Consider the following 22985-nt stretch of genomic DNA (forward strand, 5'->3'; position numbering starts at 1 on the left):
GAGAGAGAGAGAGAGAGAGAGAGAGAGAGAGAGAGAGAGAGAGAGAGTTTCATGTGAATTGTAAGGAGTAATAAATATTTACACCATATTATACCTATTTACATGTGGAAGATATAAAAAAGATATGACATGAAAATTTGTTTAGAAGATGCTGTTCCATTAATTGTTATATAATTAGTTTAATATTCATATTTTATTATAATTATTTTTAAAAGTACATGCATGATCTGAAAAAAAATATTTTTTTACTATTTAAAATACCTACTTCACCCAGCTCTGAGCCCGGTCTCGTTCAAAAAGCGCTCGTCCGGATCACGACCTTTCCTTGCGAGCTGTTGAACGTTTTCGAAACGGCTTTTTCTCCGCGTCGCCCATTATCATCTTGAAGATAAACATTCCAAATGATTTGCTATTGAAACAGAAAGAAAAGGTGTATAAACAAAATGCGGAAAAAAATGAAAGATATACTTCATGATTTAAAAATTAAAATTCCTCTCTTCTGCTTACCTTGCCAGCTGATGCTCGTTCGCCGAGTCGTCGGTCAACATCTCGACGATCGTTATGTCTCCGGGTATCACGCTTGTGCCAACTTCGTAACAATAGTCCAGATGATTCGTTGCTACTGTGACGTGAAACACAGATTCCTGCGTCACAGCTTAAATAATTTTTATTTTATATATTTCGTATATTTTACTTGCCTATCGGCAAAGTCAGGTCTTTGTCACAGCAGTCCCGTACGGGCCCTGACTCGTACGTAAATTTCTATGTCTTCTTTTATTTAAGATTTGGGAATTCAAATGGATGCGAGCGGTTAATTCAAATATAAGAATGTTCTACTGTTAACATGCCACTGTAATATTTATTCAATTAATAATTTCGTGGTATTGATTTTGATAATACAATGAGTTATGTGATTAGTGGCTCAAATGTACGTTTGGTCAACAAGATTTAATACACACACCTTCTTTCATTATAAGCTCATACAGAAAATACACATATGAAATCGTCAAAAATTCAGTTACGCATTTAATAAAGAAAAACAATAAAAAAATATATATATATATTTGTTCCTAGAATATCGGATAGGGTTACCCCGGAAATCAAATATATCATTTATTGATATTCCAGAAACCAGGAATTGTAGTTTCATATGATAAAGAATACAATAAAATTGTCGGAATAATATTTTATAAAATATCAATGGAAATACCACCCGAGAACATCAATTAAGGATTCCCCGGAAATGAAATATCATTTATTGATATTCCGAGTGGTCACAACAAAATAAATTCACAATCATTTATACAAAAATATTGCTTGGAAGAAAATCAACTCACCACTAAATTTCTTTACAATATAAGTCGAGAAAAACGCTGGCCTCGATTATGTGCGTTGTTCGAATCGCCCTGTGGTTGAAGGAAAGCACACACACGTGAAAGAATTATAATTTACGTAATCAAAAGCGAAATTACTATTTACAAAAAGGAAAAAGAAAATCTAAATCTAAAATGCTTTAAATAAGTTAAAATAAAATTATTTTAACGAGGAATAAGAGTCCTTGCCTATCACTCACTTTTCACAAAATGAATTTACTTTAATACGGCAACTCTGCTCTAAACTATTCGCTCGGACTACTATCACGCTCGCGCGACTGTACGATGAGAAGTAAGAAGGCTCGTGCCTTGCTCGACCACGTAAACTCGGTGGAACGTTCTAGAAGCTTTGGAGACAAAGGATCTTAGAACCACGTGATCGTCGCCAGTTTATAGAAAAAGTCTTCGAGATTTCGCGACTTGGTACACGCAAGAATTTGGTGTTTACGAGTTGTACAGCGTCTCGCGCCTCGCGCCCACCAAACCGCTCGATTCGTCCTAGCGTGCGCGCGGACGAATCGCGCTGCTATTCGAGTTACGGGTTCGGTATTCAGAGCGTACATGAAGAAGAAATAGCAATATAAAGGTTTAACCTAAATGCGCGATATTTACATGTCCTTCTTTCAATGATATCTGTAACCGTGATATTTGAACGCGATGGTAATATTCGATGTGCTTATCTTTCCAACAATTATACACGTACACGCCGCTGTTACAGTACATGATTTAACGCCTTTCATTCGTAACAAGCAACACACTTAACATATTTACAATACTAAACCTATTAAAATATTAAACAAATTGAACATATTTGCAAAGTTTTTGTACAAGGTGCGGTGCTGCCAGCAGAATGTGTATCTTTGTTCAAGAATGAATTTAATAAACTACCGTCAAAGGCTAGGTTTGTGTTCGATTAGAACGAATTCGGGATGGTAAACCATCTCAAATACATTCCTGCCGACGAAATCAAGAAAAATAAAAATTGAAAATGTCGCACGTAACACTACAACATAACAAAAAAGAAAATTAATATAATCTGAAAATATAAAAGGTAAGGTGACACGCGAATAAATAGATTTCTACATCACCCTTGAGGTACTATTGTTGATGCGTTTTTTTTGTCAGTGGTATACCCTGTAGGTCTACTCCACTGTGTCACCAGCTGATTGAGTCAGCTGGGTTGCACTTCTTTAAGTGCACTCGACGTCGGAAAATTGCAAACTTTAATATAATATTTTAATATTCTATTCATTCGCTGATAAAATCAGCGAGCCTGTACATTTATTTCAAAGCGTGCAGCTCGACGTCGGATAATTTAAATTTTAGTAACATATTAATCGCTGATGGAATCAACGAATCTGCACACTTATTTGAAAGTGTGCAGCTCGACGTCGGAAAGTTGCAACTTTAATATAATATTTTAATGTTATATTCATTCGCTGATAGAATCAGCGAGTCTGCGTACTTATCTGAAAATGTGCAGCTCGACGTCGGTTAGCGTTTGGATCGCCACTTTATAATATTAAACTTTTTTTTCTTACTTACATTCACTTTTTGATATTCTGAGGCTCCCGTATTGACATGCCTCTGTTATATCTGCTGTAAACTATTTCTGGCAGCATACAATTCAGGTAAAATTGTGTTAATTTTGGTTCCATTTCTCGATTCCAAAAATCGTCATCCTTGTCAACACGAATGGACATAATTCCTTTTTTGGTCCGTAGACAAAACAGGCAGTATTTTCTACCCGTTATGTGCAATTGTCCTTGGACTTGGTAGAAGTACGGGTGTGTTTTGCGCAATGCGCTGCCTGTACTGTCGGTAAATATGGCCTTCACAGACTTGTTTGTTGTTATTGCCTCTTCTGGAGTAACATCTTCTGCGGATTTCGGGCATTTTATTTCCACAATGCCGTCTTCACCGATAACGCCATCCGGCGATGCTTCCAAATAAGGTATCAATGCGTCGATGAAAAGACCACATTTTTTTATTTCAATGTTTTTCTATCTCGACAATTCTCCCCGAGCAATTTCTTCATTCTCCCGTCCGTATTCTACGGCAGGAACGTTCAATACACGTGGATATAACAGCGACTGTACCATCTTGACACACGGTGTATCTTTGCGTCGGCGGCAAACTTTACCAAAGTTGGACGCTGTCAAAAGTTTTGACTTGTGAGCCAACCATTTCCTGCTTTTGCATTGTTCTATGGTTTCCTGCTCACTTTTTTCTTTTTGATTTTGCCATTCGTTCAGCATCTCCAGATGTTTCTCTTTCTGGAGATCGAACATAAATTCATCCATGTCTGGCTTCTGTGCATTTAGTCCGTAATCTTTATCTTTACTTGCATGGAAATTTTTCTTTTTGGTCTCGCTCTTCTTTTCTTTTTTGGCATTTGTCAATTTTTTCTTCTTCTTCGAATTCTCTAGATCTAGTAACAACTGTGGCGGCTCTTTTCCACACGATCTCTGTAATCGAGACAACACTTCTTTAATGTTGTACTGAATTACAGCATTGGCACATCTTCCCGTGTATGATCCTCTTTGGCCAAAATTAATGCGTTTTCCGCAAATATATTTCGCAATGATGGCATTAAAACATTCTACCGTATTACTATTGGTTCGGTACAGTAAGCTTTCTGCGTGTGCCGCCAACGATCGAAGAATATCTTGTATTTTTTGGTAAACTCCCAGGTTTAATAAATGTGGGACGATGTTTTGTTCATTCTCCTTCATCGTTCCGTTGCAGAAATATCCAATTCTTTTGCAGTGTTTATGTTCTCCAAACACATTCATAATATCTTCGTATAATTTTTGTTGTCTCTGTAATATCGAAGTATGTTCATTAAATCTATATTCTGCAGCTTTTGCAATTCCCATACGCATCCGTCGAATATTATTTTCGATGGCTTGTCTATAACAGCCCGGCGGAGTCTTCTTCGCAACTTCTTTTAACTTATTGCCGAAGTTGCGCAACAAGTGATTCGTGCATTCAATTTTCTTTACACGAATCATATTTTTATATGGGTCGCAGTCTAAAATTTTTTTGTAGACGCTGCTATCGCCATCAGCAATCAGTGTCGAATAAATTAATTCTCTTTTTTCGACACTGCTCTTGAAACCTTCTGCGATGGCGTCGCTCTCCATCTTGGTAGACGCTTAGATTTTTTACCCCAATTTTTAAAACATTGATGGTGTGGCAGATCTTTTTCTTTTGTGGCTGCTTTCCGGCATATACAACAAATTTTGTTCTTCGCGCCAATAAATAATACTTTTTTGGTGTGATAACCAATGATCATATCAACATCGGACAATGAGTCGTACTTTCCTGTTCGGTACGACCTTTTCATCCAGCTTCCGTCTGCAGCTACAGGAATATGTGGAATTCCACATGAAAGGACATCACCTCTTTCTACGGCTAGCCTTTTTTCTTCTTCTGCTGCTATAGTCGTGATATTTCCTATATTTCTTGACATTGATAGATGTCAACAAATCCTTCATTTGTGCGTAGCCGCCTCCACTGAGAATGTTTGCTGCAACTGCATTCTCAGTTGTATTCATTACCTGAGCATTTTCAGGTTGGCTGTGCATTTCGGCTCTATAATTGCACATCCTGCATTCTAGAATAAGGGTTGAATTTAAACCCGATCTTTTCAGACCTTTTATTTCCAGGTGACTTGTTGAACATTCAAACGTTTCTGAATGTTCACCGATCAATTTTATCTGGTCGAAGACGTGGTGCATGTCAGCAATGCTGAACCCGTCAGACCGACGTAACTTTTCCTCTGATTTCGTCGTTTCTTTTTCTACGACTAGATATTCTTCTTCGTCAGTGGCAGTTTCTGTCTGCATGACGACGTCTACTGTCCGATGAAATTCTTTTTCTATTTCATTTCTTGTATCTTCTTCTATTTCTTCTTCTTGTCGATCTTGACATTCATTCTCTACAATTTCTCTTCCATCTAATTCTATTCAATTTCAAAAAAATTCAAAAATTTTTAAATATTTTTTTTTTTAGAAATTATGAAATAATCACGTTTATATTTTTACACTGTTAATGTCTTCTTATGATTATTGGTCTGTAATTTTTTCAGATTTTTGGAAGTGGTGGAACGATGTTGGAAAAATGAAAAACCGATTGTTGTTTATATTATTACCTTAATTTGTCATCTGACTATGTTCATATTGTGTCTGTTTTAATAGTTTATTACCGTTATAATAGTATGAGATTTTCAGATTGTCTGCACAGGTGTGCCACATACAAAAAAATTATAAATCGATATTTTCTAACTTTTCGTTCGCAGAGGAGTACTATGTATCGTACATTCGGATAATTAATATTTTTACTGCATCGAATGGTCATTATATGCATGTTCAAAGTAGTTTTAAATGTATTAAATAAGTTCTGATTTGAATAAAAATTGCGTTTGTTTATGTATTATCAAATTCTGTGTGTAAGTATCGACTTTTATCACAAGGAAACATCGGTGAGTGGCACACCCCGATTTTGATGAAACTTGGTACACTTGTTCGTGGGACCTTCCAACGAAGTACACCATCTTTAGTTCGTGCCACTTTTGCGTTTCAAAGGAGAAACTACGCCTTTTGTCCGAGTCTCGGAAATGATAAAAGATATCAAAAAAATGTTCAAGTAAACACTGCAGTGTTTGTGTACTCCTATAAATCAGTATCAACAAATTAAAAAAAAATATTTTTTCAAAAATTACCCCCAACCCCAAACCCCGAAATTTTTGACAATTTTTGTTCATTAGTAGAACAGTAAATGCATTAATGCAAATAATGTAATGTAAAATTTTCGCAGTGGTAGTCGATATTGCAACGGAAAAGTAACGTCTATAATGAAATTCGTTAATTTCGATACTTTCGAAAAATTGAAAAAATCATAACGGATGTCAATTATCATACATGGAAACTGCGCGCCTTTAGATGAATAATTTTTAAAAAACATAAAACAATCGAAACGGCCTCCCTTTTAGTTCTTTTTGACGGAAATATATGTAAAAAGTTATCAAATCTTAATAAATTAGTAGTTCTTTTAATAATTAACATTTTTGATTGAAACTTTTTTTCGTTGAAGATCTCATGGAACCCTACAAAAAACAAATAGAAAGATTTTTTCTAAAGTGAAAATCCAATTTTTTTAAAAGGAAGGAAGGTTTTTATAAAGATTTCCCAAACCAATTCACTGTCGATTTTGGTCAAACTCTAAAGTTGTCTACAAAAATTATTTTTCACATTCTCGGTCAAAATGAAGCATATTTTGTTAAATAACATATTGCAGCGACTTCTATTATTTATGAGAAAAAAATTCCTAAAAAAAAGAATAAAAATGGTTTAAAAGAAGGGATCCTCGGAAAATATTTTTTTTTCGAAAAAATATATTTAAAAACAGGTTCATATTATTGGATTATGGAATTTTTAAATAAACAAATTCACACTTAATATTTTATATTAAATATTCTTTTATTTTAAAGAACACGGTAGGACGTCTTTACTCTTCTAGTGAGACTAACAGCTCTTTCAAAAGCGCATAGGAAAGTCGGCGCCCAGGTCGTAGAAGAAAAATACGGCTTGGGTCTGCCACATGTTTTTCACACTGCCCTCCTGAACATAAATACTGTCAGAGGCCCAACTACGAAAGACAGAAGGAAAGAAACTTTCACTTTTGTAAAACGCAGTGTCCCTCAACTCTAGATTTATTTTTGTTACGTTTATTATTAAATAAAGCAACACATATCTCATCGAGATGTACAAATTTTCTTTAAAACATTCGAATATACATAGTACTCCTCTGCGAACGGAAAGTTAAAAAATATCGATTTATAATTTTTTTTGTATGTGGCAAACACGTGCAAAAAATCTGACAAAATCATACAATAATAACGGTAATAAGCTATTAAAACACCCACAATATGAACATAGTCAGATGAAAAATTAAGGTAATAATATAAACAATAGGTGTTTCATTTTTCCAACACCGTTCCATCACTTCCAAAAATCTGAAAAAATTACAGATTTATAATCATAAGAAGGCACTAACAGTATAAAAATATAAACGTGGTCATTTCATAATTTCTATTAAAAATAAATGTTTTTGAATTTTTTGAATTTTTTAAAAATCCTATTTGCAGTGCAAAAGAACTGAAAATTCATAAACACGTACGTCGTAAAATAGAATGTACCTAATTCTTTTCAAAATTTTTGATACAGTGTAACGAAACAGCCAAAACGGTAAATTACGTTTAGCTCTGGAACTATCCCTCCGGTAATGGTAACGGGTTGAAACTTTGCACAAATAGTTTTCTTTGAACGCTCTATTAAATGATATGCTTATTTTCCAATTTGACTCAAGGGCACTTTTGACCCCCTTATCCGGATATGTTATAAACATTAAGGAATTCATAGATCTTTACAAATGGGAAAACAATGAAATCAGCTGTTATTCAATGTGATCTCAATAGACATTAATAAAGTCAATTTCGATAGACATTTATAATAGAGATTTTGCAGTAGTAATTGTTATAAACATTGAGAAATCCATAGATTTTTACAAATGGGAAAATCAAGACATTGTTCAATTTCGATCGATAAATTCATCTCCAAGTTACATAATAAATAGGAATTTTGCAATAACAATACTTATAAACAATAAGAAAAAATCATCTCTGCAAAGTGAATAAGTCGAAAACCTTTTCGACAGCAAAATGTAAAGGGTTTCATCGAATTCAGGCCGAACATACGTGACATAGTACAATTTTGCGATAAAAAAGTACAATAAAATGATAAAAGATGGATGAAGGTAAATGTCTTTTTAAGCTTTTAGGAGGCACCGAAGCCCTACCAGATGCAAGAAGATTCAATTCGATTGGTCAGTCCGTTTCGAAATAAGAAGCAATACAACATTTTTCGGTTTTTTGGTAAAAAAAGAAAAACGGGAAAAAAATAAAAAATCTTAAAATGTCGAAGTAACGGGACCAAACTGGGAATATGCTTTACAAGATACAAGAGGTTTCATCCCGATCAATCAAGCCGTCTGGACGTAAACGACGAACAGACATAAAAAAAAAGGTAATTATAAAGAACAGGTTACATCCTCTCCAATTTCGATGATTTTTAAATATGTTGTAGAAATCAACATCGTGAATAACGTTTTCCTATACACATAACCGTCGCTCGGCCTTAGTTTCCGAGATATTTGCAAAATATCATTGCTACTACTACAATGAATATTGCGTATAGCTACGCGTCTGTAGCAGTGTGTGTGTAAGCGTTCAGTCGTCGATTGTTTAGTCTCGGAATACACATACGCGTCTGTGAGTTCCCGTAATTTCGTGGCGTATACTTTTCACGCAAAATCCTTTTACAAAAATTGAAAAGCATATATGTCTCAATTATATGCATGCTGGGGGGCTGGCCCCCCAGACCCCCTGCCAGGCGGAGGGCTGCGCCCCCTCGAACCCACGCTAAACTATAAACACCCCTCAGGCTAACCGTGTACACACCTGACAAGGAGTGCGTACGGGTGATGGGTCATACAACTCAAGCGTTTTCGAGAAAATCGCAAGAGAAGTTCGTGCGTTCTTTATATCACCTTGCGTTAGAGTTGTAAACAAGAAGCAGTCCCTTTCGTGTCTATTTTTCTTCTCATCTTTTTCCCTTTTTTCCACGTATATCATCGTACTATTTCATGTACACAACAATTTAAAGGAAATATAATGAGAAAATATATATTTATTCGCATGATTTTTTATTACAACAAATATTATATTTATAATTGTGGACGAATAAAGGACAAAACGCATTGATTTTCATACATTTTTCTTATTTATAAAACAAAGAATAACAAAAAAATAATAAATAACGAAACATAATTGTATTTTAATTGTCAAATGCATCTTGGGGATTACAAATCGTAGGATGATACTTGTCATACAAGTAGGGGAAACATAAAGTGCAACGACATCGGCTACAACTTATGAAAGACGTTTTTCCGCATCTACACGGCTTGTTTAGAATATTGATTGGAAAACAAACATCATTTACATTTAAAAAAATGTCTCTATCGTCGCACTATGAACTTGCGTACCATGCGTAACACAACATATCCTTGAATATTGGTGCAGATAGTTGATTATGAAGTAGAGCATGTTACTAATGGTTACCAAGTAGTTACATGCGTTTGTTATTTTCTCATGTCTATTTGTATAATTCGTAAAGCGTCGCGCAGGTTTTCTATATATTCACAATCAAATTACAAAATATTTAAAGAGTGCGGGTTACGATGTTGATACAAGAAGAAGGCTCCATCCACAACGCGTCTGCTAAACGCGAGTTAAAAGATGCACTCGTGCGTTGTATTACTCTCTTCGAAAAAGAGGGTCTCATAGATGCTGATGCTGATGTTGGTGCTGGTACTGGTGTTTTTAAAAGTTTGTTTTGCACCACTCGCGGCTTCACTACGCACCCGAGTGGAAGTTTTCCCGTTTGTGCTGGTCGCACGTAGTCTTTTAGCAACCGACGAATCTGCTCGCGTCTGCCCGACCGGTATTTTCGTACCTTTTCGGTGTTTCTCATCTACTGAGAGGGAAAAATTGGAATTTATAATAGTTTTAATCGGGCATGAATCTCATGTCCCGTCAATCGTTATCAAGCCCGTGCAACCCTTTACGACCGCTGGTTTTGCGTCTATTCCTTTCAAAGCCGGCTTCGACGCCTCGATCAACCCTTACAGCAAGCACGAAAGTGACTTGGAACCTGAGTACAATAACGGAAAAGAAACCCACAGACGAAACCAAAAAGATAGTTGGTTTAACTATAATTTAATCCTTTTTCCCTCTCCGAACGCGTTGAATGATTAAGGAAAACAAAAATAATTGCAGCATGTGAATTTGTTAAATTACGTTACTGTTTATTAAGAGCCGCGTATGGTCTTTTATTATAGCAATTACAATTAATTACAGTTTGAATAAAAAGGTTCACTACCTTAGCTTTGCAATAAAACTTGATGTCTGATTCGACTCGACAATGACTATGATTTTGGATGACTCGCGACGACTATCTAGTACGACAATTATATGCTTGAAATTTCGAGCGGCAACTATCCCGAGCCCCTGAATTGCGGGCGTACTTATACCCCTAATTCGGGACCTTTGGTCCGAAGGAAGGAGAAAAAATCATACCACGTGATTTATTAAAAATTCATGGGTGGTGGTTGATTTCTTCCCATGGCGTTAGCAATAACATCTTCCTCGAAATCATTCCTAGGTGTTTAGTCTACCGCTTATCGGTTTTTGGTAACTGACACCAACGATAGCCACTGCCGACGGTTGTTCCTTAGCTGATGCTACGCTTGAATTCGTCGAAAAGATGCAAGGCCTCATTAGATCTGGCCGCCCATCGGTGGGTGGTAACGAGTACCGAGAATTGTACGGGACCTGCAGCTGCGACTTAACATCTAGGAGAACCGTTGTATTCTCGTGCGTCGCGATAAAGCAACCAAATCCGCAGTTCAAGATAGTGAATAAGCCGCGATCGTACCGTGGTCGTATCAGGGGCACATAATGTAGCAAGACGTAGATCGCTCGCTCCGCGCCCGTAGCTCTTATCATTTAGGTTCTCTCTTACTTGCTAAACGCTTCTCATTCTAAGATATAGGGTGACGTTCGAATATACAAATACTACATCTGTCTTCAACTCATTACAAGGAAAAAAAAATATGTCCGTGGTTTGGACGGTCGATATGCGAACGTCACACTTACATCACAATAAAGACGCGCAACACTTTTTCATGCTACAATTTATATTTTGTAATAACGTAAAAGTTAAAACATACTGTACAAAGTGTGTCGTGAAAAAGTGTTGCGCGTCTTTATTGCAACAAGATTTCTGTAAAAAAGATTGAAGTCATATGATATAATGAAGTATATATGTAATTATCAAACATATGTTACAATTAAGTAATATAAGTTTATACTTACACTTAGTTATATAGTATAGTTATATTAGTTTATAAATACGAATTATTTATACATAATAGTAAAAGTTAAGAGAGAGGTAGGATATAATAAATTATTGTTCGGTATAAACATACAATGTATTCTTTAAAATATATATTCGAGATTGTACAAATAAGTTTTAAATTAATTAAAATGTAAAATGATTTAAATATTAAATTTTTTATATTTTTTCGACCCACTCGGTTTACATTCTATTTCGCGGCGTAAATTTCGCGCCTTCCAATGACATCGCATTTTTAAAAAAGTTATTAAAAATAATTGCATACATGGCTGATCACAGAGTATTATAGGAAATGCTTGCTCTATTATACAGGGTGTCCCAAAAATGTTGTAGTTCCTTGAAATGGGTGATTCGGGAGGTGATTTGAAACAATTTTTCCTTAGCGAAAATATTGTCCGAGGCTTCGTTAAAGAGATATTAACGGAAAACACTGACTAATCAGAGCGCGCGGATACCGTTGGAGCGGCCGTGGTAGCGAAGGCTATGTGCTAAGCGGCCACGCTTGTACGCGAACAAGTGCATCGAAGGACATTGGACGCGGCCGCTTAGCTTGTAGCCTACCACGGCCGCTCCAACGGTATCCGCGCGCTCTGATTGGTCAGTGTTTTCCTTTAATATCTCCTCAACGAAGCCTCGGACAACATTTTCGCTAAGGAAAAAGTTGTTTCAAATCACCTCCCGAACCACCTCTTTCAAGATGTTACAACATTTTTGTGTAATTTGAATGCTTTCAAAAATGCTTGATTTGGGAGGTATTTATTACGTATACAGAAACTCGCTGTTTGTTTCCGAAGCTCGCGTTCATCAATTTTATTTTATCTACCCTCCTGGAATTTGGAGCTCGGTCTCCCTGGAGTGCATCCTGCAGCTGCATACTCTTAACATCATCTTCGACTTGCGTTGCGTGGGAGGACTTCTTATCTACCCTTTCCCAGGGAACGCAGCTGACACCTCAGAGCCACGAAAATCCTAACCGTCAGATTTCCAAATATGGAAATCACTGGCGGTTCCCCACCAACATTTAGGGGTATATAAACCCACGATTTTCGTTGCACGGGGGCTAGTACGAAAGAGCTACTCGTTAGAGACACATTGATCGTCTGTAGAGTAGTACTCTAGTGAGATCGGGCTTCAGTTCCTTTCGATCATCGTTACCATATAGATCCGCGAAGACGGTTTTAAAATCTATTACGGCCATAAAAGTACTCTCGACCCCCGCATCGCCAGTGCGTTAACACCGTGCAACAATTAGGTAATTAAATTCAACGTTTACTACACACGACCGCGACAACACAACACTGCACATTTGTAACTTAGTATAGTTATTCTGAATATATATTCTTTTTGTGTAAATTCAAAGTTTCCTAAGTCAATTACTAAACCTTCACGATATAACAAGCAATCCTAGCCTGTGTAACGATCCCACAACATAATAACTTTGCCGCTCGAGTTATTATTCAATTAAATTAATAAGTTGCGAGGCTTTATCCGCGACGCGTAGTATTCATCAACGATACGATTTAAGCTCAGTGTATTCAACCCGAATTCCCTAATTCAACCTATCCTGCGGTTACCCTTTACTGGGAGATACCGATCCTGCTAGCTATCTGACTTCGCGCCAGAGTCGCTGCACTTTTCCAACAACTTCACAATTGGAACCTTACCCTACGGTTACCCTTAACTGGGAGATACCGATTCCTGCAGCTATCTGACTTAACGTCCAAAGCGTCTGCATTTGTCTCCAATAACCAACAACCAAACACCCTAACCTACGATTACCCTTTACTGGTAGATACCGATTCCTGCAACTATCTAACTTCACGTCAGAGTCGTCTGCATTGTCTAATCTATCCTCAGCCTTCGGCACCATTGATACACAATAATTAATCGTATTGGTTCAATTCTCAAATCTACCCCACTCGCTGGGCTTACACGCGCGTCGCTATCGCTCTGGCTCGTAACATATTAAACCTGCAGTATTGCAGTTATTTTTTAACGTAGCAAATAATTTGTATTCAGCGAATGAAGAGTCCTCTGAATCTATTAATATACTTTTACACGATTCGCAATTTACAGTATTTAAAAACTTCTTGCACAGGAATCCCGTTATATAATAAATTGCATTATCTTCTCCAAATGACTCAACGTCTTCAATACTACGTCCATCACTTGGAGTGGTTTCTGGTATATATATTGTTTCTGTATTGTGTGTATTTGGAATGGTTTCTGGTATATCTGGTAAATTATCACTTTTAAAATGATGTATTTCGCTTAATTTTGAGCAAAACGACTGAAAATCGTCGTTACAATTTGTTATCGATGAAATTTTTGATAATTGAGTAATTAGTACGTGTTTTAGACCATTTTCAAATTGTTGAGGGGAAGGATTAGTTGAACAACCGTGTTGTTGCCTTATCGTGGCAAAAAAATTTTCCAAACTATCTTGATTTAAACGTCGTGTTTTTAAGTACTGTATGTTATATTGGCTTTGTAATTTGTTAGAAAGTTGTATAATACTATTTATCGTTAAAATCCATCCTTTTATACACGGTGGTACTTTCATATTCAAAAATCTAATGGATTCTAATTTTTTTAGTATATCTTCCAGAAATATATTGTGCCCACTATTATTGGATATTGCGAAATTCTTTTTCTTTCTTGTCGTTTTGTCTTGTAATAAACTATTGCATGAATCGAATAATCTGTCCATATCTAAAATAAATTCTTCCGTATCGCTATTTTCCGACGGAAATTCATTGGGAAAAATAGCTTTATAACATAGTAGTGCCGTGTACGCAGCTTCACTAAATATTTATGCCGCTAACGAAACTTTCATTTTGGTAAAATGAATCAACTCAAAGTGGCGATTTTGGCGAAATTTGGTACCAAATTTAGAGGCCTTTTTGAATTTAATGCAAACATTTTTTAGATATCCCCCCAACTTGCTATTTTTCCATTATATTCAATGTCACTTTTATTAAAATTATTTCTAACTGATTTTAATAAATGGGGAGGGTCAAATATGATAAAAATTTTCTCAGACTTGTAATAAAAATATGGCTTTTGGGGGGTTATATTTAAACTTTTAAGTAATCCAACATTCCGGGGTCCTTGGTCGAAGACAATTACTTTCGGTATTAAACGCATTTCCCATACTTTTGCGACTGTTTTCTGAATTATATTCTGGGTTTTATCAAAATTTCCTGCACTAGACAAAAACCAATACCCTAATGTCTGTTTTGCATTTTTATTGATCCATTTGATCATGCATGTTAACGCAGATATCGCGCATTCCGGCTGCCTTGTATCTCCGTCATCAGCCACACCACGAAATTGATCCATATGTGGATCATAGTATACTTCATTATATAAATGGATTTCATCGAAAACCAGCGAGACTACTTTGTCTTCGACAGCATAAGTCAAAAATTTGGCTTTTAACATGTTTAATACTTGCATATTTACACCGGGGTAAATATGAAATGTTTGTTGATATGAACGTAAAGTCCGTATTGTCGGCAAATATAAAGACTTCCTCAGAAATCTGTACGCTTTAGGAGAATGATAGTATATGGATAGAACAAAATCTTTTAACCTATCGTCGTACCTTCGTCCATATTTACTAACGTTTCTTAGCTTTATCTGTGATAATATTAACGTCTGCGCATCAGTGGAAAGAGCCCGTGATGCTTCTTTTAGCAATTGTACTTGGTACTTGGTACTTGGTTTCTTTCCTTCTCCTTTAGCTGCTTCTGCCTTAATCTGTTGCACTTGCTGCGTAGATTGTGTGTAATATGTTTAAATCTTAAAAGTCTCGTGGTTTTTGGCGAAAAACACTGAGACGATGATACACGACGCCTACTTGTGATTGAAGTCCATGGAGCACATGTCATACCTGCAATACAAAACTTTCATTATATTTCACTGTACATGTAGAAATATTTTCATGAAATTTATTTTTCTTATTTTTACAAATTTTTTATTACAAATGCATTTTAATATATGATATATCTTAAATCAGAGACCACAAGTGTTACAACCAAAATAAAAAACAGTTCTTTAAAACTTAGTACTGACTGCCTTCCACTTAAATAAAAATTAACTGTGCCTTGATGACAACGAAAATTTTTCAACACCTATTACTTTTGGTCTCTGTCTTAAATATTATATAATATTTTAGAATTGTAGAATATTTACGATGTAATAAATCTAGAGACGCGGTAGCGTCTCGACGGCAAGTACATGACAAATTATAACCACCGCATATGCCTGACGCTGGCGCTACCGCGTATATAATATAATACAATTTAACTCAATAAAGTTGACTAAAATCCCAAATTCATGATCAATGCATACATAATTCACACAGTATCCAATGATGATGAAGCACAGGGAAACAGAAAGTAAATATAATGCACACAAATTCAACGTAATTGCAATATTTGTTTACCATGAGTTGAGCAGCTAGATTCCATATTGCTTTCCTCTTCCTGTCTTACGCTCTCCAGCATATTAGGTATGCTTAAAACTGTAATGAGTGACAGAGTGGACATATATTAGATTAGTAATGAAAATATTTGAGTCAAAACAGAACTCTTTGTTTCGATAGTGTTGCTAATATATTGTAGAGTCGATTTTTTTATAATACAATACATTCGTTACATCAAAACCATATTCCCAAAGTACCGTGTTAAAGGAGGATCGACTGTACAATAAGAACGTATGCTTCATGTGTTACATACCATTCATGATGCTTTCTTTATTGTCAAGCTTATTTTTTGATTTCTTGAAGCAAGGTACACTGTTCAGTCTCAAAAGAGGCCTTGGATACCTTTTCCATATATCACTATCTTTAAAATGAAGATTGCATATACGTATGCTCCTATTTTCTGTGGCATCAATGTTTGCAAATTGGAGCCACTTGTCTCGGCTACAAAGAATAAAGTCATCGTTAATGTTTTTCCCTCACATTTGTAATAAATATTCACATAAAACATACTATGTACTTACATAGCAGGATTTTTCGGTAACGAAAACAATATTACTCCAGCATCTCCTGCTTTACGCATGCAGTCTGCAATGGCACATTTATGTGGCATTTTATTTATGTATGCAAGTAAACTGTTAAGAAAAAAAATAATATATACAAATATGTACATATCATGAGAACACAGCAGCATACTACAATTACATTTTATCAAATTATACATATATATAATTTATTAAATGTAGCTTTAAGTTATATATAAAATGCTTCGAATCGGACGCCGCGATGAACAGGAATATTAGGAATTTACTAAAAAAACTTATTTGTTGGTCATGACCGACGCTCAAATTTCGAACAAAGGATAACTCGAAAATAACGCTCAATTAATATGAAATAAGCGAAATAATTTAGAATACTTTTTCGTTGATTATTAAAACATGCAAACATTATCTAAAATATACTTACGTATGTATTAGGAAACAACGTCGAAATTTACAAAAAAGACGACAAAACGCACAACTACACTCGGTGATGCACAACAAAAGAATGAAAACTTTAGCAAAGACGCGTCCCAAAGGTCTTATTCCCGCGTATAACGGTATAAGCAGATATGACGGTGTAAGCACAGAAAATATAATATATATGTTTGCACTACACGCTCTAAACGATTCCTTAAAAGTTCGGTTCTGGGATACTAGAGGCGCTACAAAACGTATACTCATACCTTCCACTCTATCTAATCCTCTCTGATAGTAACAACAGAACGGGAAGCGCGATAGCGAAGCAGCCATATTGCCATACAAATCATCAAGATTTCACAGCAACGAAACTCATCAAGTTTTTTGAAGCGAAGAAGCAATATTTTCTCACGATTCTTTTTCTAAAATATTCTTTACATCACTCCGCATGCCACTCTAACGCCTGATTTTACAATTTCGGTCTTGAAACTTTATAGATAATAAAAGTATGGTTTTTTTTTTCTTATAGAATAAATTTGTTTACATACACTTTCCAAAATCGGGCCTTACAGTGGCATGCGCCAAGGTACAAGGAATATTTTGAAACCAGAATTATTAGAAAATATTGCTTCTTTGCTTCAATATCCTTGACAAGAATCATGCTAGCCTAATCGCCCTGTCCTCGTCTCTCCTGCAATTGTTGTATCGCCCTCTCTGTCCTTGTCCCGGTGTTTCCTACTTTTTCCGCGACTGTCGCTGAAGTCAACTCGGAGTTTTGCTGGGTCTCCTACGCACCCTTAAGTTATGAATATTTCTACCACTCGCGCGCTAGTGCGCACAGCATCATGCTCAATCGGCATCCTCGCGCTCTGATTGGTCAGTGTTTTCCGTTAATATCTCCTCAACGAAGTCTCGGACAACATTTTCGCTAAGAAAAAAGTTGTTTCAAATCACCTTCCGAACCACCTCTTTCACGGTGTTACAACATTTTTGCGACATCCTGTATATACTATACTATACTATACTATACATATACTATATACTCAAAGCAAGCATCCCCAATCCATAGTATTCATATCAGTGTATGTAGTAGTACGACACTGGCGCCGCGGGTAACGTAGAGCGCGAATTAAAATCGCGAATTAAAAAGAAGGGATTTCCTAAACATCTGATCAAAATGACTTAGTACATGCTACGCGGTAAACAATTTTATGTTGCAGAGGGCGCAACGGCCTCCTCCATAAGCTTCAAGATCGAAAACGGACTACACAGGGCACCGTCAATTCACCGATACTATTTAATATATTTATTGGAAGGAAATGATGGATCTGTGATACAAATGAATATTTATTATAGATTGCTCTGATTACAATTTTTCACTTTTAATATGTTGAATGCTGAATATAAGAGAAACATAGTTGCATGATATCGATACCGTCGATATGATCGATATCGCCGCCATTAGCATAGCCGCCAAAATACGAATTATGTAAGAATGCTTAACTATAAGCTGTTAGTGAAGCATTAGTTTAACAGTCAATTTGTAACGTACATAATTTGAAAAAAATTTTCTATACCCATCGCGATGAATTTATAATTACAACACGTATATGTATATAATTCAACAGTAAATATATTTAATTTGTTGTGGCACAATAAACGTATGTCAAAAAAAAGAACCAGATCTCGTCCAATCACTGAAGTTAAATGAAGTTTTCCATTGAAATGAATGTTCTCGTTAAGTGAAATGGTACAGTGTGTCGACAAAGAGAATGTTCAGTAAATATCAACGACCATACCACGCATGCCACACCAGTTCTCGTCCGATCACTGAAGTTAAGATGCGTTGGGCGCGGATAGTACTTGGATGGGTGACCGCCTGGGAACACCGCGTGTTTGTTGGTACTTTCCTTTTGTCCCTTAACCTTTTGGGTTCATTTTTATAGTTTTATTGCGAGCATGGACTCTAAAGTAGCACTTTCCTATTTGAGAGCCTCAATTTCCTTTTGAAAGAAGCATTACGAGGGCAATAACAATTGACCATAATTATACTTTGCCACGCAATTATATGACTCGATTAGTATTATATTGATTACAATGGGAAATTGAGTTTTCCATGAAAACTCAATTGTGAAGATTCTCGTCAAGTACAATGACATGGTGTGTCGACAAAGGGAATGTTTAATAAACGACAACATTGTGAATCGATCTTTCCAAGAGAAATTCCTTTTATGGGAAATGAAGTTTTCCATTGAAACTGTTAAAATACCAGAACTCTTGTAAGAAGATTAGGACATAAATGAAATACTTCTTTTGTACTAACCACGAAGACTGTAATACAGTCTGGAGCGCTCGCGGTAGCGATTGAGCGCGACCGTCTAGTGCATAGCCTACGCTCAACCGGCATACTCGCGCTCTGATTGGTCGGTGTTTTTCTGTTAATATTTCCTTAACGAAGCCTCGGACAACATTTTCGCTAAGGAAAAAGTTGTTTCAAATCACCTCCCGAACCACCCCTTTCAAGGTGTTACAACATTTGTGGGACACCCTGTATATTAATTAGTAGTTCGATAAATTAAGTAAATTATAAGTTTTATAAATTATTGCTTCTTACTTTAATATACATACAGAGGTACCAGCAATAGAGTTTTAATTCGACATGGATACCAAAGCAAGTTACATTTGAGCCAAGCAGAGCAAGATTTCACAAGTGTATCCTCAAGGGGAAGTAAGATCTTGGAAGACTAAAATCAATTTAAGGAGGGGGGTATGAGTCACCCTGAAAGCCCCAAACTACGTCACTTTACATAAGGACTTCCTCCGCTGATTTCCGCTTGCACACGACTCGAAAGCGCATTACTCATCATCGATAAGACTACGTATAAGTATGAGAACATACCCAAGGCAGTCTGTCTTGGCTAAACCTCCGCTATCGTAACTCTGCTCTAATAAATGTTTGAGATCCGTCTGCATGACATCTCTTGTATTACACTTTTAATTAATACGAAACGGAATAAAGAGTAACGTAACGTCGCACCATAGGCCGTAGCCTGAAAACTAATCTTCTTTTACGCCCTGATACTTTTTTATGTAAAATGACGGAAATCAACCAATGTTAAGAAAAATATACATTTCTATTTAAAAAAATAATGCAACCATCAACTGCACTTATACAAAAAAAACAAGGTCCTACAAGTGTAATACACTGTCAGATACTCCAAGTCACATCGCCCCTGCCATAAATTACCTCCATCTGTTTATCGTCCAAGTCTTTTCCCAAACACTTCCTGTCCCCAACTTTCTCCTTGCCCATTTTCACCATCCTCTCCGTCTCTATGTAAACCTTGGCACCCCTCCTCCACCACACAGTTTAGCTACGATAATTTTCCTTGGCCCTGGGACCCTCGGTCTCCAGCAAGCCAGTCAGCAGTCAGATTTCGACCTTACTTGAAGGCACACCAGGAAATAAAGAAATCATTTCTGACAAAATTTCGTATTGTAATTGCCTCTCTCCGGGATCACGACAACATTTTGAACTGTTCATCTTTTCCCTTTGATATTTTTCTTTAAATGTAGTGATAACGAAATTATAGCTATAGCTACATAAAAGAATTACGAACATGAACTAACACTGAACTTGAACACAAATACAATTTATTGAAACAATAAACATTGAAACAAGATTAACAGATTGAATTTAAGGAACTGGTTGGAAAACACGTTTGAACTCTATGATGGTTGATATGGTAATGTTTAAAATAATTGCAACTAACGGAAAAATGAAGAAATAAACGAAAATCGTAATTAAAATCCGCTACGTTCAAACGCAATAGCCAATTACAAACAATCATGAAATGTGATGTGTGATACATGTGTGAAGAGCTATATGTGTGCGAATCGATATATGTGTGTAACCCCTCAAGTCTGTAGGGATCACGTGTGAGGATTATTGACTGAACCTTAATTGCCTTTTATAACAAAACGATATCTAGAGACGCGATAGCGTCTCGGCGTAAAGTACATGAAAAATTATCCGTCACCGCGTATATACTGGCGTTGGAGCTACCACATATCTTTTACAGGAAAGATGGTCCATTCCAACCTAACCTGAAATTTCTTTCATGAATATCTCAACACGCCTGCAATATTTTCTAAGTTTAAAGGCATTTTTCTTATGTAAATTTTATTATACACAATAGGCGCGTAACCCACGCGATCCTTCTACAGGAAATACAAAAAGTGAACTTCCTGAACCTTCTTCTTTTGTCGGTGACCGCCTCTTTTTAAGCTAACAGTCGCAGTCGGTAAAGCAGGAATCCTCTCCGTGGCGCCACAAGCCCTGTGGGGTTACACACATTTATCGATTTTCACATGTATAGTTCTTCACCATGTTTCATACCTCACATTGATAATTGTTTGTAATTGGCTATTGCGTTTGGACGTAGCGGATTTTAATTACGTTTCTCTTTTATCGCGTGATTCATTTTTCCGTTAGTTGCAATTACTTTGAACATTTCCCTTATCAACCGTCATACAGTTCAAACGTGTTTCTAACCAGCTTCTTGAATTCAAATTGTTAATCTTGTTTTATTGTTCTTGTTTAAATAAATTATTTTGTTGTTAAAGTTCGGTATTAGTTCATGTTCGTAATTCTTTTATGTAGAATCCCTACAGTCCTCCTCAGTAGACGCCATCTCATACCGATTGCTTGAACTGAATTTGTCACATAATTTGCACTGCATTATCCACAAAATGGCGGAACTCGTCTTTGGGAATGCTTTCACGATTTTTCATTTTTCGTCCTTATATGAGAACATTTGAGGCTGAGTGAGAGCTCATTCGAAAGAGGAGGGTCCAAAGCAGGCGGCTATTGTCATCTTTTGAGTCACGAAGTCCGTTTAATAACCTAAAAATACTTACATTCTGTCGGTATACTTTTCTCGACTTTGGACGCTCATATTATTAAATAGCGACACAATCTCGTTAAGCCATGGCCATAGCCGCCTGGTTTGGGCTTTCTTCTTTCGAATGAGCCCTCATCCAGCTTCAAATATTCTCATATAAGGACGAAAAGTGAAAAACCACGGACCCCTTTTTAGGCTCATTTTTGTCGGTAATGTCACCTCGCTGCATTACCCGGGTCTACCCCCTTAATGGTGCGTTTACACGCTCAAACTATTTGCACAAGCCAATTTGTGCAAATGAACTGAATGAAAAATTGCTATTTACACGTTCAGTTCAATTTGCACAATTGTGAAATGAGGAACCCCGAAAATTGTAGTTTGTTGTGTCCGAAATGGAAAATTTTGACGAATGCGGGCTGAACTTTGTCTCAGGGGCCCATTTTTTTTGGTTAAAACTTATCATATCTTATTGTTTTTGACCTGAAAAGTCCGAAGATGCAAATTGAAAGTTTAGGAATTCAATAGTTTAAAAGATACGAGTACATAAAGATGTGTGTATATGGCGTACTTTTACAGGTGTGAACGACGCCATATTGATTCTACCCATCCTCTGGTTCGCACGGATGACCGTTCAATCGCGCCTGTACTCAATCCTTCATTTCTTTTAGGTTTTACATAATTTACTGTGTTATTTACTATTTACACTATTTACATTTACTATGTTATTTTAAACATTACATAATTACAGATACACATCTTTATGTAACCGTATCTTTTAAACTGTTGGTTTCCAAAATTTTTAACTTGCATTTTCAGACTTTTCAGGTTAAAAACTACAGGATTTGACAAGTTTTAACCAAAAAAAATTAGCCCCTGAGACAAAGTTTAACCCCAAGTTTCAAGAAAATGTAATACCTTCTTAATATACATGTCGGCGATATTAGATCCGCCATTTTGAATTTTGCAATTCTGATATCAGATTCAAAGTTTGCGGTCTAAATAAGTCATAAATATCAAGTTTCATGAAAATCTAATAACTTTTGAATATGGATGTCGACCATATTAGATCCGCCATTTTGAATTTTGCAATTCTGGTATCAGATTCGTAATTCGCATGCCTGAGATTGTAACTGAGACTTGAACATCGTTTACACTTACGAATCTCAAGCCCCTTTTTTGTCAAAACAGGTTTCACGCAAGTCAAATTTTTTGGCTTGCGCACACTT

At 36.2% G+C, this 22985-nt stretch overlaps 3 protein-coding genes and 1 non-coding gene across 6 annotated transcripts in view; 2 read left to right on the plus strand and 2 right to left on the minus strand.

The window, feature by feature from the left end:
• The window catches only part of LOC128885334 (uncharacterized), a 52430-nt gene extending 47986 nt beyond the window's left edge, over positions 1–4444 (minus strand). Inside the window, exons 1-2 of the mRNA XM_054139332.1 lie at positions 1574–4444; positions 1338–1406 (exon numbers count right to left, since the gene is read on the minus strand). Coding sequence (XP_053995307.1) covers positions 3377–4387 — 1011 coding nt within the window. The 5' untranslated portion in view covers positions 4388–4444 and the 3' untranslated portion in view covers positions 1338–1406; positions 1574–3376. The remainder of the gene's footprint in view (positions 1–1337; positions 1407–1573) is intronic.
• The window catches only part of LOC128885338 (uncharacterized), a 148067-nt gene that overhangs the window by 118099 nt on the left and 6983 nt on the right, over positions 1–22985 (plus strand). The window lies entirely within an intron of this gene.
• LOC128885340 (52 kDa repressor of the inhibitor of the protein kinase-like) lies at positions 12673–17150 on the minus strand. Of its 3 annotated transcripts, none has more exons than XM_054139342.1 (5): positions 17122–17150; positions 16421–16531; positions 16153–16340; positions 15861–15938; positions 12673–15305 (listed from the first exon to the last, which is right to left on the minus strand). In XM_054139342.1, exons 2-5 carry the CDS (start codon positions 16507–16509, stop codon positions 15106–15108), a joined length of 555 nt encoding a protein of 184 aa, XP_053995317.1. In that variant the 5' UTR covers positions 16510–16531; positions 17122–17150; the 3' UTR covers positions 12673–15105. The 3 variants fall into 3 exon arrangements, 2 of the variants coding, with proteins under 2 accessions (XP_053995317.1, XP_053995316.1); XM_054139341.1 differs by lacking the exon at positions 17122–17150 and adding an exon at positions 16863–16968; XR_008459586.1 differs by lacking the exons at positions 16421–16531; positions 17122–17150 and adding an exon at positions 16863–16994.
• LOC128885802 (5S ribosomal RNA) lies at positions 18641–18760 on the plus strand. Its single transcript, XR_008459662.1, has one exon. It is a non-coding gene; the product is annotated as a 5S ribosomal RNA (ribosomal RNA).

The sequence above is a fragment of the Hylaeus anthracinus genome, unplaced genomic scaffold (genome assembly GCF_026225885.1).
Source record: "Hylaeus anthracinus isolate JK02 unplaced genomic scaffold, UHH_iyHylAnth1.0_haploid 11981, whole genome shotgun sequence".
NCBI classification, from domain to species: Eukaryota; Metazoa; Arthropoda; class Insecta; order Hymenoptera; family Colletidae; genus Hylaeus; species Hylaeus anthracinus.

Excerpts from the sequence above, each read along its gene's own strand:
- LOC128885340 (XM_054139342.1), bottom strand. The coding sequence starts at position 16,509 with ATGCCACATAAATGTGCCATTGCAGACTGCATGCGTAAAGCAGGAGAT. Across the intron at positions 15,939-16,152 it reads TAAAGAAAGCATCATGAATG|TTTTAAGCATACCTAATATG; the intron begins GTATGTAACACA and ends CACTCATTACAG. Across the intron at positions 15,306-15,860 it reads ATCTAGCTGCTCAACTCATG|GTATGACATGTGCTCCATGG; the intron begins GTAAACAAATAT and ends TTTGTATTGCAG.